The following is a 16,038-nucleotide window of genomic DNA, read 5'->3' on the forward strand; positions in this document are numbered from 1 at the left end:
CCAACTAATTTTCCTAACACTGAATTTAGAGTAAAACAAAGTAAATCAATTAGTAGTATAATTCTTATAATCTCAACATAAATATAGGGAGTAATTATATTGAATTTAGTGTTTCTGGGAAGTTAGGTATATCAGTTATTTTTCACTTTTCACCTGTCCAAAAACCGCATGCGACACGCGGCTGAGCAGAGCCGCTTCCAGCTCCTTCCCCAGCGGCGCCGCCCCTAGCATAACCATCCTGATCGACCTTAGGTCGAAGTTATCCACCAACGGAATTATTAGTAACATAGATGTTTCATATTTTTATTAGTGTGATGGTTGAATTTGTCGCAGAATTATTTCACCTATGAAACATAAATCAATTATGTCTTCAACTAGTCTTTTCAAGTGATGTTTCAAAACTAATAAAGATGATTTTTATATTTCTACGGCCGAGGCTATATTAGTAAATTCTATGTAATTTAAGATTGAAATAGTGTTGCACATATTATTATCACTGAATTTTTCATGATAATAAAACAGTCATTTTCAGCCATAATTCAACGGGTCATTTCCCATTAAACGAGTCACACAGAAAATTTAACCAACAAATCAAACACTATATTGGGTCATCAAATGCTCTATGAATGCCCCTATTTACCAATTCAACCACACCCTTATTTTATAAATAATAACCCTCTCAATCTCAACTCCTCTTTGTAGTGCATAGACATCACATCTTGTCACGACCGCCCATACAAGGGGTACCACAAACGCGGCGATCGTGACCGACATGCATGGATTACAATTTAAAAAGAACAACTTAAATGATTTGAAGAAAGGAAAACAACTTAGTTTAAAAATTTTAAGGTTATATTTTTTTTTGAAAAGACATAAGATAAAATACCTTTAAAAAGACAAAGGGAAAAATTAGACTTAAGAAATACAATAACTAAAAACTAAAGTAGAACAAGAACTTAACTTAAATTCGGAGAATACCATTTTCAAAAGACAACGTAGATGCACGTTTAAATCCTAACACCACCATACATGTCCCAACACCAAAACGAAAAGCTTACGGTCTTAAGACATAAATTAAAACATAGCAGCGGATAAATAAGGTTCAAGGAGAGTCGAGGATCACGCCTATGTATGACGACACAACGTATCCTAAGGTCCCTAGCCAGCTCAACATCCACCGCAACATCCCACTCAACCTGCAAAATTTTTAAAAGAAATTGCAGGGCTGAGTACTTGTTGTACTCAATGGGCTCATGCCGAAAACATTTATCAAGTTATGTCATCCATACCAGTGATCTCGAGTTTTATACGCAGTAAAGAAATTATCACGAGAACACCAAAAAAAAATGTTTCATAGACTGGCCAGTCAAAATAATCTCCCCACTTTTCACATCAATCCAACAATCACAACCACAGTGCGACGAAAGTGTGGCCACACTATTCGCCCACGAGACCGGCCGACTTGCAAGGACGGCTCACGATCCCACCAGTGTACACAGCCCGATAGGGTTTACGGCCCTACTCGGACCCGAATTCGTTTCACAAAACAGCCATATAGCCTAACGGAGTAAACTCATACGAACTAGGCATCAGGCACACAATCTCATAACAAAACAGTCCATGGCATGACATAACAGTTAAACCACCCTTGTATCTCCACATAATATTTTCGGAAAAGTAAAGAGGTTTGAAAAGAAAGCCCACCTCGTTCTCTTAGCAAAATCACAACCCAACCTAGCAACTCTCGATCCTCGAGTTCACGAAAACACAACACCCTTGTCAACGACAACACAAGTCAGTCTCACACAACAACATATCACTATGCATGTCCTATCGTTTCTCTCTCATCGTTCTCCTCAATCCCAAAACCCAACATGCATCACAAGGGTATAAAACACACGTAACACCTTTCAACTTATCGCAAGTGATTTCAACAATTAAACACGTTCCTTGCACATACATGCATCAAATAACACTTTTAAACTTGAAACTAAGTGTCATTTAATCAAGGCAGAAAACTGGCAGAATTGCGCGACCGTTTTGTAAAAATCACTATAAATTCATCCGACCTCAAAACATGCTAAATTTTGGTCACAACATAGAGGACACATTCAAGTTCATCCATGAAAATTTTCATATCAAAATCACGTCATTTAGTCAGTCATATCACATATTGAACTCTCTGGTCGGAACATACCATTTCTGACAGTATTGCGCAGTTCATTTGAAAAATTCACCATAATTTCATACGATGCCCAAAAAGGCCGAAAATTTAACACAATACAGAAGACACATCAAATATTCATATCGTTCAAGAATCACGTCAATCGGAGTTCATTTGGTTAGTCAAACAGAAAACGAAACATTCATGGCGAGAACTCGCGTTTCTGGCAGATTTGCGCGGTCGACTTCAAACATTTATTAAAAATTCATTTTTCGATAAAACAGGCTGAAATTCACACGAGACACCGAAAACATCTTGAAGTTTACTCAGTAAAAATTTCGTAGCAAAATTCGTTCGTTTGATGCGTCGACTACAGATCATAAGTCACTGGTCGAGCATCACAGAATTCTGGTTCAAATCCGAAAATAGGGTTTTTTAAATTTCCACAACGAAAACACCGATTCTTCATGCTCGAAAACACATCATCATGCTTACACATTCCTCAAACACATATTTGCATACAATCTCATATTATTCACAACTATTTTGATCCAAACCCACATGATTCCAATCAACAAGGCAAAAACAACCAAGTTCTTATGAACACAAAATTTCCCTACCGTTAAAATTTGCGATCTATCAAACCTACACTCTCTACATGCATGTAGGACTCAAAACATGGTTCAAAAGAGAAGGAGAAGAAAAGTGAGCAATTATACCTTCCTTTGACAAAAACCAATCGGTAGAAGCGAAGAACAAGGCGATTCGTCGGAGATTCTTGAAGGCAACTTCAATGGATGCAAGAATAAGCTTGAATGGAAGATTTTTTTTTTTGGAGATGGGAGAGTGGGAGAATGGGAGAAACCGTGTGGGAGAGGAGAGAAGAGAGGGTGGCATTTTTTTTGAAGAATGGGGGCTAGGGTTTTAGCTTTTAATATTTATAGTTTAGGTTAAAATCCATGAATTAAATGAATAAATTGTGGGGAATTAAATATATAGACCAATGAATAAGAATCCCACAATTTTTAAAGAGCCACATTTTCGAAAATTGGCTGAAAATTTAATAAGGAAATATAGCAATTATTTACTTGGAGAGAATATTCATAAATTAGGAAATAAAGGTGAATATTCCATAAACAAGGGAACAAAAATAAATTAAATCTCCAAGTAGGAATTAATATAGTGGGGGCCGAAAATTTCAAGAGGAATTTGTACAAAAATTATTTAAATCCCCAATTAAATAGAATAGGATTTAAATTAGGTAATTTCTTTGTGGAAAAAGGCTCCCATAAAATAGGCATCAATTAATTAAATTCCCACAAAGAAAATAATAGTATGGGACGTGTGACTTGGAAGGGAAGTAGTAGAAAAATATTCACATCCCCAATTAAAATGACATAGGAATTTATTTGAATAAAAAGGGGATCCCACAAATTAGGAAACAAATAAAATATCCCCCAAAATTTAGTGGAGGGGCCGAAAATTGCTAGGCTCAAATAACCAAGGAAATATCCCAACTCTCTATTTATTTTGGGTGAAGAAATAAATTATCCCATGATTTAATTGGATTAAATTCAAAGGGTGGAAGTCAGTAAAGTACCAATTAAATCAAAGGAAAATAATTCAATCTCCTATTGGAGATTTTCGAAACTCCCAAGGAAAAATAAAAATGGAGTTCGAATTTCATGTAGTACAATTTATGGTCTATCGGTTTGGATTTAATTTGGAATAATGTCCCAAAACAATTAATTAAATCCACAAAAAGAAGTACTATTTCAATAATTAGGAATGACCGGAAATATCAATTAATTGGCTCGAGAAAGGATTAATGCATGATCCTATTAACCTTTTCCCCACATTGGGCAACGATAAAATCTCGAGCTCATCATTCCACAATTACCACGACAATTTATTTCACGCAAAGCACTTAATCACATAAAATCAAACGTTTCAAAATTCCAAAATTCCAATAACATAATAAAAAGGGTCACAAAAGTTTGGGATGTTACACATCTGCCGCAACCGGAAATCGAAGATGTACGGAACAATGTCCGCTGAGATGACGGTTGATGTACCGGCATCCGAAGCGTGGAAGCTCTACGGTACTCTACAGCTCCCCAAAGTGGCGGAGAAAGCCAACTCCGACTTTATCAGCCGGGTCGACGTCGTCCAAGGGGACGGCGGCGCCGGAACCATTCTCGAGGTCGTTTTCCGTCCAGGTACCATCCACATTCAGTTCAATCAACTTCCGCTAGATTTATGTAATTATTAATTAATTGATTAATTGAGCAGGGATGGGAGGGGGGATGAAGTCGTTCAAGGAGAAATTCGTGGTGGTGGATAACGAGAAGCGTGTGAAGGAGGCAGAGGTTGTGGAAGGTGGATTTCTGGATCTAGGGTTCACGCTGTATCGTATGAGATTCAATGTGATGGAGGTGGAGGGAAACGAGAAGCAGTGTATAACTCGATCTACGATCGAGTACGAGCTCAAAGAAGAAGCTGCAGCTAATGTTGAAATCGCTTCCATTAAACCATACATTGGCCTCATGCTGCTCTGTGCTAAGTATTTGGTCCGCAACAATGACAATTGATCAACTATAGCCGCAACAACGACAATTGATCTACTATTAACTTGGGACTGCGTGTTTTACTTTCATGTTTGCTAAAATAAATTTCTATCCTCCTACTATATATCTCTGTATTTCATTTTCTCTTTTTCCATGCTTTTAATAACAACAATCAATATGAATCTACATATTTTATCAACTCATAACTATGAAATCTTGAAAAAGCTGCCACAAGAAAATCCTACTCCCTACGTTAGCTATTAAAAGTCACACTTTATCCACCACGAATTTTTAAAAATGTTAATAGAAAGTGAATTGAAAATATTAACGAAATGGGAGTCATACTCTTTGATATCCTCGGTTTTTGCACTATTTTATGGCCTTTATTTGGTCCATTTTGAGTATCAATGTTGCATTACATGTCCAATAATTACATATTTTATCTATTTTGGTATTTTGACGTGTTTTGTGAAAAATGTGCAAATTTGAGCCTAAAAAGATAGCTAAAACTCGAAGATGAAAATCTAGAGCATTCGACCAGCCCAGCGGACCGCTGGCGGCCAACGATTGTTGAACAAATAGCAGTCCGCTTCGAAAAAGTTGTGCTGAAAAGACTAGTTCAAGACATAATTGTAACACCCCAAATCAGGGTTTAGTCGGAAAATTCCTTTCTACACAAATTTGTCAATTTAGGCTGAAATTTTTATAATCTGTGCACAACACTGAATGTTATTTTATATAGAATTGGGGTTACACAAGTATCACGTCACTAAGATTGAGCAAGAAAATAGAATTAAATCGGAAATTATATAGCGTATACAATAGAAGGGAGAAATGGTCATTTTGCATAAAAGATGCTATGTATATTTTTATCTCCAAAACTCTTCGAGAGGCACGATTTTTTTAGGTTTGTAATTTTTTTTTACTACAATGAAGACAATTATACATGGAATCATTTAGAAAGAATATGAATGATCAAAATAGTGTCATTTGTCATTTACTATTCATAATTAATTAAATAATGTGGCTCTTGCTATAAAATCAAATATAGCTACTAGCCTACTATTCACCCCACTTTGGAGAATCAACCGATTAGTAAGCAAAGGAGGAAGAAGAAGTTGCAATCTATGAAAATTTCATTTAATTTTTGTTGACGCTTTGAACCAGTCGAACCAACGTATGGTTATCAAGGTAGGGCTCTCTTTTATCCTATTTTTCTTTTATTTGAAACTTATTATAGGTTATGAGGTAAAACATTTCTGACCTCGTTGGTTGTCAAATAAGGTGTGTGTTACATTTTGAGTTTATCTATCAATCCTTGTCCGTAGACGTCGGAAACATAAGTTTTTCCATTGAACTAAATTGAGTTGAACCTATGTATGATTTTGGGTATGAACTGACTATCTTAGTGCTTTAATCCATGAATCTTAATTGGTCAAATTGTTGTTGAAAATGAATAATATATCTATTTAGTGACTAAAATAAATTTAGTAGAATTTATAATGGTCATTTGATATATTTTGGAAAATTGATTGGAATATTGAAGTGAAAGATGTTTTTTGAGTAAGGAATTGAATATGGTAATGACTAATAACTAAGTGTGATTATGTAAGTGGATTAACCATAGAAATGAGACTAGAATTGGTGATTGAAGCATATTCTAACGATTGCAAATAATTGAGATTAAAGAAATTTAGTTGATAAGGTTAATGAGTTTTATTTATAAGATTTGGTAAAAGAAATATGATTTAGAATGACTATGGATGTTAAACTAAATTTTAGGATTTACTAAGTAAGATTAGTAATTACGGAGTATAAAGTAACTAGTGGAAATAGTAACTTAGAATTTGATTAAGGGAATAAAAGACATGAAACACACATGGAATGGATAGATAAAATGCGTAGTATATGGAATGCATTTAATTGATCTTGAAATTTATCTGTGATTATTAATATTTTTAAATTAGTATTAAGGTGACGAAAATAAAACTGTGAATAGTAATAGAATATTTGGTGATTTTTTTTATTGGAGGATTTAAATAGGAGTAATTACTGCAATCTATATATATATATATACATATATATAATGGGGTGTGCTAGGGTCCTTACAGCATCTTAGTGCAAAACACAACACAAATCACAACCCTTGGATCATTAGATTGGATGATTGTGATTAGTTACATTATCATATTAAAAATCTACATTATTAGCCGAGGTATATTAGACTAGAAATTTACATTATTAGACTAAAACTGTACATTTTTAAACAAAATGCTACATTATTAGCCGAGGTACATTATTCGGCTAAAAATCTACATTATTAGATGACACGTGGCATTAATCTAACCGTTAGATCACAAAACCAATGGATTGCATGTGTTTTGTGTTTCACTTATACTTAGCATTTGGATATGAATACATCCCTATAATATATATATATAAATAGGGTTTTGATCTATGCAAAACCATATTTAAATACAGAAACGCAGAATAATATCATGCGTAGGGCATTTTTAGGTCATGGTTAGTGTATTTTTAGGTCATACTAACCAAGTATGACCTAAAATGATCTTAACATGACATTAAACTCAAATCTTATAATATGACCTAAAAATGCTTAATTATGACCTTCCGTGTTTTTGGTTAATTATTGACCATTAGATCATCTAATCGTAGGGCTAAGATTTGGGCTGCATTTCTGGATTTAAACACATACTTATTTTGATCATCTCCCTAAATATATATATATATATATGTAAATGTAAATACAAAATATGGGGTGTTACAACAATTGATCTATGTCAGTAGGTGAAATAATTCTGCGACACGTTCTACCATCACACTAATAAAAATGTGAAACATCTATGACAATAATAATTCCGTTGGTGGATAACTTCGACCTGAGCTCGATTAGGATGGTTCTGTCAGGGGCGGTGCTGCTGGGGAACGAGCTGGAAGTCGCAGACGGTTTTGGACAGGTGAAAAGTGAAAAATAACTTATATTCCTTACTTCATTTTTCATGTCCTTTAAATGATCATTTAATACCGGAAACACTAAATTCAATTTAATTAGTCCCTATATTTGTGTAGAGATTATAAGAATTATACTACTAATTGATTAACTTTATTTTACTCTAAATTCAGTGTTAGGAAAATTGGTTGGGTAGGTGGAGGAATGTGAAGTTAAGTCGGATTAACTTGTCATTACTCCCTATTGATGTATTGCATATATAACTAATTGATTTGAATCCTTATTATGGTACCACTTGCATCTAATACTTTGTCAATTTTGATTTATAATATAACTAAATGCACGGTTCCTAGAGAGAGATATTGCACCGAATTTTCAACAAATTCAACATTTATTTATTGAACAATAGAATGGCATACTTAATTTGATTTCATTTTATTTAACCCTTTTTTTATAGTGATGCTCCCGTCTTTGTCGGGTAATTTCAATAAATTGTTTAATTAATTATAGAATGACTGCCAATCTCTGCAGTTGCTACCACGTAACATGCATGTTAAAAATTTGTACACGAAGTTATGTACTTAGCCATGTATGATAATAATAATACTATTATTATCATAATTTATATCCTTTTTTATTCTAGGTGGGTTAGATAGACCACGAGGAATTCAAAGATATTAGACAAAAATAATAAATTCATGGGCCGACTAATAAACATAAACTTCCTAGGCCGTTTGTCCATTATTATAGGTGGGTTAGATAGACCACAGGGAATTCATGTTATTGGAAAAAAATAATAAATTCATGGGCTGAATAATAAAAATAAATTTCCTAGCCTATTTGTCCATACTATATTTTTTCGTAAGTAATATTTAGTTATATTATAATCCAAAATTGTCAAAGTATTAGATGCAAGTGGTACCATGATAAAGATTCGAATCGATTAGATATATATGCATCACATCAATGAGGAGTAATGACAAATTAATTCGACCTAACTTAACATTCCTCCACCTACCCAACTAATTTTCCTAACACTGAATTTAGAGTAAAACAAAGTAAATCAATTAGTAGTATAATTCTTATAATCTCAACACAAATATAGGGAGTAATTAAATTGAATTTAGTGTCTCTGGTATTAAATGATCATTTGAAGGACATGAAAAATGAAGTTAGGTATATCAGTTATTTTTCACTTTTCACCTGTCCAAAAACCGCATGCGACACGCGGCTGAGCAGAGCCGCTTCCAGCTCTTTCCCCAGCGGCGCCGCCCCTAGCATAACCATCCTGATCGACCTTAGGTCGAAGTTATCCACCAGCGGAATTATTAGTAACATAGATGTTTCATATTTTTATTAGTGTGATGGTTGAATTTGTCGCATAATTATTTCACCTATGAAACATAAATCAATTATGTCTTCAACTAGTCTTTTCAAGTGATGTTTCAAAACTAATAAAGATGATTTTTATATTTCTACGGCCGAGGGCTATATTTTGTTTATTTATGTGGCTAGCCAGGGCCATATGGGCTATATGTATATATATATCTTTGGATTGGACCGGCCCGACCCGACCCAATATCTTGTTGGCCCATAATCTATATGATCAGATCAGTTAATTATATATGTAAAAGAAATTAATTAATTTTGTCACTTTATATATATACCTCTTTATGGCTTCATTCAGGTACGATTCTTCATTGTAGTTGAATGCATCATCAAACCCCAATATGTTCTTCAAAAGGTCAACCTTGAACAAAGTAATATATATAAATAAATTAACTCTAAAAAATATAAAGTAATTACAGCCCCAAAAAGAAAATAGCTGCTTTAGTATGAAGATAATTGCTGAGGTTATTTTTATTAATATTTTTTATTAAAGATAATGCTTATTGAATATTTTAAACCTTGAATTAGAGTTGACTTTTGACTGTATGGTTATTTATGTTAATTATTACTATTATGTTCCATATTCATTTAATCACCAACAAATTATGCAAATTCAAATTGAAAAAAGAAGTTGGTGAATGGATTTTTATAAATTAATTTAAAAGAGTAATTAAAAGACATTATGTTGTGATCCTGCGCTTCCAACGACATAACACCTAAATAGCTTAGCAAATTGGCCAACAAGCTAACCTACAACTCCTGATGCAGCCGATATAAAGACGAGTTCACCCTTTTTTGGAGAGCAAATCTCGTAAAATCCAACATATGCAGTGATACCGGCCATACCTTCACAAAATGATCGTCAAAAAATGCAGTGATAGATGCAGAAAATTTCATTTAAAGATTATTACTTAAGTCTAATACTTTTGTTAGCGATGCGTGTATGATGTGGTTATGTGTTATTATTGTTAACATTTTAAAACACGTATTTCACAATTGATTTATTCTGATTTTGCTTTCGATTAAGATTTTGAGTTTAAAATGGTTTGATATAATTCTATAACCATAATTCAACCAATGAATTATTTAACTATAAAATTTAACATTATTTTGGTTGAAGTCACATTTAATAGTTAAAATGCAAAATCAAATCGAATCAGTAATTTGGTTGCAAAATCAGAACAAATTAATAGTTTGATCGTTTACATGTGAATTTAATAGTTTGGTTGCAAAATAGAACAAAATAATAGTTTGATAATTTACATATGAATTGTAAAGTCTGTATGCAAAAACTATGTTTTGATGAAAATTTATAAATTTATAGGCAAATTATCCTACAATAATATGCACTGACACGATACATACGGCGGCTAATTTGACAAACAAATTTACCAAGAATTCCAGTGTAATAGGAGAGAGGCACATCCATAGAAGGGATTTTTAATAAATGTAATGTATTATAAATTCAACCCTACTTATATTTTTCTTTTGTTTCTTGAACTTTGTTTATAGTTTGCCGTTTTTATATATTAAATTAAGTGAAATATATGAATTAAAATCCCACTAGTCACGAATAAATATATTATTTTCATACGGTTAATTTTTACCGTGAATTATCTAAGTTTATACATTCAAAATATTATTCTCGATTCTCACATAAAATGTGATTTTCACATTAATCCATGAACACAGATAAAGTGATGTAATTATGTTATGACTACGAAAAAAAATACACTAGAACATTTAGTGTCTTAATACCTTCATAAATAACTTTATAGCGCCTAAATTAACACTTTATTAAGCCATAACGTGTAGTTTCTTCATAGCCTCCAATAAATATAGTATAAATTCTCAATTGATCCTTGATTAACACTCTCCTTTTCATTAGCCGTTGCATATCTGCTATTCTTTCTACATCTTTGGGTCGAAGACTTGAAGCACAACCAAACTAATCCGACCTAACTTCACATTCCTCCACCTACCCAACTAATTTTCCTAACACTAATTTTGTTAATAATTTATGTTAATAATCCCTCGACCCCAATCGCCGTTCATTCCTAGATCTGGTTATATGTCTTGGCCATATTAAAATACTAATTTTGTTAATAATTAATGGTTAATTAATCTCATTTTGACTTTATGAATGAGTTAAATATGGATTGACTTGATTAACATGTTAAATATGAATTGAACTATATAGGTTAGGACCAGAAGCGAGGACACTTAATTGATTATTATTGTATAGGACAAAATATGTTTTTTAATATACGAGCCTAATTTTGGACTTTAAAATACAAGTACTCTACTAATTATTAATGTATAAGATAAAATATGCTTTTTAATATACGAGCCTAATTTTAGACTTTAAAATAAAAGTACTCTACCTAATTGACAAAATCTATTAATATATAGGACAAAATATGTTTTTTTAATATACGAGCCTAATTTTGGACTTTAAACTACAAGTACTCTACTAATTATTAATGTATAGGATAAAAATGTTTTTTTAATATAAGAGCCTAATTTTAGACTTTAAAATAAAATTACTCTACCTAATTGACAAAATCTATTAATGTATAGGACAAAATATGTTTTTTTAATATACGAGCCTACTAATTATTAATGTATAGGATAAAAATGTTTTTTTAATATTGGAGCCTAATTTTAGACTTTAAAATACAAGTACTCTATCTAATTGACAAAATTTATTAATGTATAGGACAAAATATGTTTTTTTAATATACAAGCCTAATTTTAGACTTTAAAATACAAGTACTCTACCTAATTGACAAAATCTTTAAACACTGGATCAAAATATCTTTTTAAATAAATATGCGAGAAAAAATTTAAACTTTAGTCAACTAAATAAATAATAAGTCTAATATTGTGTCGCATTTTTACGAAAAATTGAAAGTATTGAAAACAACTTTACAAATGTTGTGCGTGAATTAGTCAAATGTAGTGAACTTAATACCTAATGACCTATAAATACAATAAATTTTGTCAGCCATAACCTAAAGTCATAAAATAAAATACAAACTGAGACTCGTTCAGTTTCCCTTATATGGCCTGGTGGGCCCACGTAATTGGATCTTTTTTCAAGTGTTCAGTGTTGGAGAATTGCGGCTGGTTAGGGGCTTTAGGTGTTAATATTTTTTTTAATTAAATGGTTGCTGAAGAAAATACCCCCGCCTATTATAGAGTAGAAGGAATTTTTTTTTTAGTCCACGAACTTTGTCAATGTATCATTTTAGATCCGTGAACTTTAAAAATATCATTTGAAGTCTGTCAACTATGAGTTAATATCAATCGAAATATTTTTTTACTATTTTCAAGTTTTTTTAATGAAAATACCCTCAATACCGGGTACATATTTTTAATAAACTTATCACATACCCATATTTTTTTATACATATTTTTACTACTCCCTCCGTCCCTGAAATTTTGTCACATTTCATTTTCTGCACTCATTTTGAACAAATGATACTTCCTCCTTCCGCAAAATGTTGTCCATGTTTGATTCGGCACGTGTTTTGAGAAATGTAAAGAAAAGTGAGTGAAATAAGTTAGTAGAATGTAGGTCCCATATTTATATATTGAATTTATAAAAGAATGTGAGTGTAATGAGTTAGTGGAATATGAGAACCATTTACCAAAAAAGTAAAATAATAGCAAAGTGGACAACATTTCACGGACGGACCAAAATGGAAAAACTGGAAAACGTTTCATGTACGGAGGGAGTAATAAATAATTAATGAATAAATAAGATAGAGAATAATGTAGATAAGACTCTCTTCTACGTTATTCTCTCTCTTACTTTATCATATGTCCACTTTAGCTATTTATTATCATTTACAAAAACCATATGAGTATGTGATAAGTTAATTAAAAATATGATTGAGGGTATTTTCATCCAAAAAACTTGAAAATAGTAAAAAAGTACTTCGATTGATATTAACTCACGATTGACGGACCTCAAGTTATATTTTTAAAGTTCACGGATCTAAAATAATATAAAAAAAAGAAGTCCCTCCATAGAAAATTAGAGCTCCCTATGATTCTCACCTAGCAGAGGCCCCGCTACTACACACAACCCAAAACTTCTACTCCATTAGCCAAGAGCTTTTCTAGGGATTTTCAGATATAAAACAATGAAGCTGAACACCAGAATTCCACCAGAATCAACGGCAAAATGGGTGAGGAAATTAGCAACAAGCAAGTGGTACTCAGCAACTATGTCAAAACATCTTTGAAAGAATCCGATATGTCGCTGAGAACTTCCAAAATTCAGCTCAAAATTCCCAGCGGTTGCGACGGCACCGTTTTGGTGAAGAATCTCTACTTATCCATCGATCCTTTTATTCTTGCCCTCATGAAGAATCAGGAGCTCGAATTACCTTCTTTCACGCTGGATTCTGTAAGTATAGTTTTTTTAAGTGAAATTTTTCTTGTTGAAATTAATTTTTCTTCTGGTTGGAATAGAATTTGTTATACATGTCTTGATTTAAATTGGGGCCCTTAATTTTTTATTTTATTAAAAAAATAGACTTATAATACAATATTGTGTAGATGATCTCATTGGAATATAACAGTAGTATTTTTTTCGTTTGATGAATAGTTTGAGATTTCGGGGAGAAAAATATAAACTGTATCTTTCTATTGATAAAATGTTTGTTATGTCTTTTTGATGTTTCTGCAGAGGTCTTGTTTGATGAATAGTTTGAGATTTTGGGGAAAGAAATAAAAAATGTTATCTTTCCATTGATGCAATGTTGGTTGCATCTTTTTTGTGTTTGTTGACCTTTTTCTGGTGACAGCCTATTTATGGATTTGGAGTGTCGAAAGTACTAGATTCGTCTCATCCAAATTTCAAGACGGGCGAGCTAGTTTGGGGGTTTACTGGCTGGGAGGAGTATAGCCTTATTAAAGATCCAGACCAATTGTTTAAGGTTCAAGATAAAGATTTGCCCCTCTCTTATTATATAGGGATTCTTGGTGAGTTTCTTGAGCCCCTTGTGATTATCGACTTCAAATTTCACGCTTGATTCCTGCTTCCTAGTGCTATTTGTCTGATCTAGAACTAGTTGTTTGTGATTCTGCAGAATTATGTATGCAGTTAAACTGTTAACGAAAACGAGTTGTTGATGAACTATATATGCTTGAATTAATAGATTGGGAAATGCTGGATTTGTAGCGTTTATCTTGATAGTTTCTGAAAAACAACAGTAGGAGATGTACTAACTTGAGACTGAAAATCAACGTGTTTCGCGTTATCATTTTAGGCATGCCTGGCATGACAGCTTATGTTGGTTTTTTCAAGTATTGCTCTCCCAAAAAGGGGGAAACTGTGTATGTCTCTGCTGCATCCGGAGCTGTTGGTCAGCTCGTTGGTCAGTTTGCAAAGATCGCAGGGTGTTACGTTGTTGGGAGTGCGGGGAGCAAAGAAAAGGTCAGAATCTAATGGCTTATCGAAAACTTATTAGATTGTTGGCTAGATTGGTTGTCGATTTATGTGATATTTTTCTTCTGTGGCAAGTTTATGTTTCACATTTGATGAACAAGTGGGGTTTTGCATTGATGAAGGTCGATCTCTTGAAGAACAAATTCGGGTTTGACGAAGCATTCAACTACAAAGAAGAGCAAGACTATAATGCAGCGTTGAAGAGGTTCTATCATTGCTATAAAAATGTGTATACTTATTTAACATTGAAGAATGGTTAGTAATTTAACACACAATACACATATTTATGTTCTTATATAACAAAAGAATCATTTTGTATTAAACACAAATTTCATAAAAACTAGCAAAAAACCACCAAGTATGGATCAGTTCACAATCATCCCACGACTGTGGATAGCAAATCCAAATATATAATTTTTTGGGTTAGTTTTTTGAAAGAATTTGACCAAATTTTATAGTTTTTCCGGCAATTTATCGTTATGTAGATAATACTCACAAATTTGTGTTGTTGTTAATTAGGTACTTCCCCGATGGCATCGACATCTACTTTGACAACGTAGGAGGGAAGATGCTCGAAGCGGTGCTAAACAACATGAGACTCAACGGCCGTGTTGCGCTTTGTGGGATGATCTCCCAATACAACAGCCTTGAGCAGCCCGAAGGCATCCACAACTTGATTAACGCATTAGTAAAACGGGTCCGTATGGAAGGATTTTTCACTAGCGACCACTACCATCTCTACCCCAAGTTCCTGGAGATGGTTGTGCCTCTAATCAAGGAAGAGAAGATCACATACGTCGAAGACATAGCCGAAGGCATTGAAAGCGCGCCTGGGGCTCTCTTTGGCTTATACTCCGGTCGCAACGTAGGGAAGCTGTTGGTGGTGGTTGCTCGTGAGTAATTCTGTTTTTACCATCGGAAACAAGGAAGGACTTAAATAAGGTTATAATCATGAATTATAAATATATGATCATGAATTTGATGTATTGTTATTAATTTAAACAGGTAGCACCTCCAATCCTCCATTTCTTATTTATCTCTTCCCTTCACTATTCATGGCTCTCATTATTTCATTTTCTATTTTATATATTTATTATAAAACTTAGTCAAAATACGAGATTTCTGAATTTTAACTTCCATAGACGTCTCTGGTAGGGATGTCAATCGGGTCGGCCCAGCGGGTTTCAGGCCAACCTTGCCCGAGTTATGGGTCACTCAGGTGCGGGCTAATCAAGTAGTGGTTTTTTTCAGGTTATAGAAGTTAAACACTAACCCTAAAAACTCAGGTTTTGGGATAGCCCAACGGGTTAATCGGTTTGCTATCGATAAATTTAACATGTGATCAATCAAATAATGTTGAAAATTAGTTTTATTTATAAAATGTAAAACATTTAATAATATTGAATTTGAGATATATGCTTAAATTCAAACATAAACACGATTAAATACTACTGAGATTTATGCAAAATAAAACATAAACATCAAG

General features: G+C 33.0%; 2 protein-coding genes across 2 annotated transcripts; both read left to right on the forward strand.

The window, feature by feature from the left end:
- The first annotated feature begins 645 nt into the window (after positions 1–645).
- Positions 646–4,873, forward strand: LOC121768495 (norbelladine synthase-like). The gene is made up of 3 exons (XM_042165037.1): positions 646–716; positions 4,176–4,383; positions 4,457–4,873. The coding sequence occupies exons 2-3, from the start codon at positions 4,200–4,202 to the stop codon at positions 4,753–4,755; spliced, it is 483 nt and encodes a 160-aa protein (XP_042020971.1). The 5' UTR covers positions 646–716; positions 4,176–4,199; the 3' UTR covers positions 4,756–4,873.
- Positions 4,874–13,258: 8,385 nt separating this feature from the next.
- Positions 13,259–15,604, forward strand: LOC121768485 ((+)-pulegone reductase-like). Its single transcript, XM_042165030.1, has 5 exons — positions 13,259–13,508; positions 13,909–14,086; positions 14,374–14,540; positions 14,675–14,757; positions 15,072–15,604. Exons 1-5 carry the CDS (start codon positions 13,284–13,286, stop codon positions 15,451–15,453), a joined length of 1,035 nt encoding a protein of 344 aa, XP_042020964.1. The 5' UTR covers positions 13,259–13,283; the 3' UTR covers positions 15,454–15,604.
- The last annotated feature ends 434 nt before the right edge of the window (positions 15,605–16,038 follow it).

The sequence above is a fragment of the Salvia splendens genome, chromosome 15, assembly GCF_004379255.2.
Source record: "Salvia splendens isolate huo1 chromosome 15, SspV2, whole genome shotgun sequence".
Classification (NCBI taxonomy): Eukaryota; Viridiplantae; Streptophyta; class Magnoliopsida; order Lamiales; family Lamiaceae; genus Salvia; species Salvia splendens.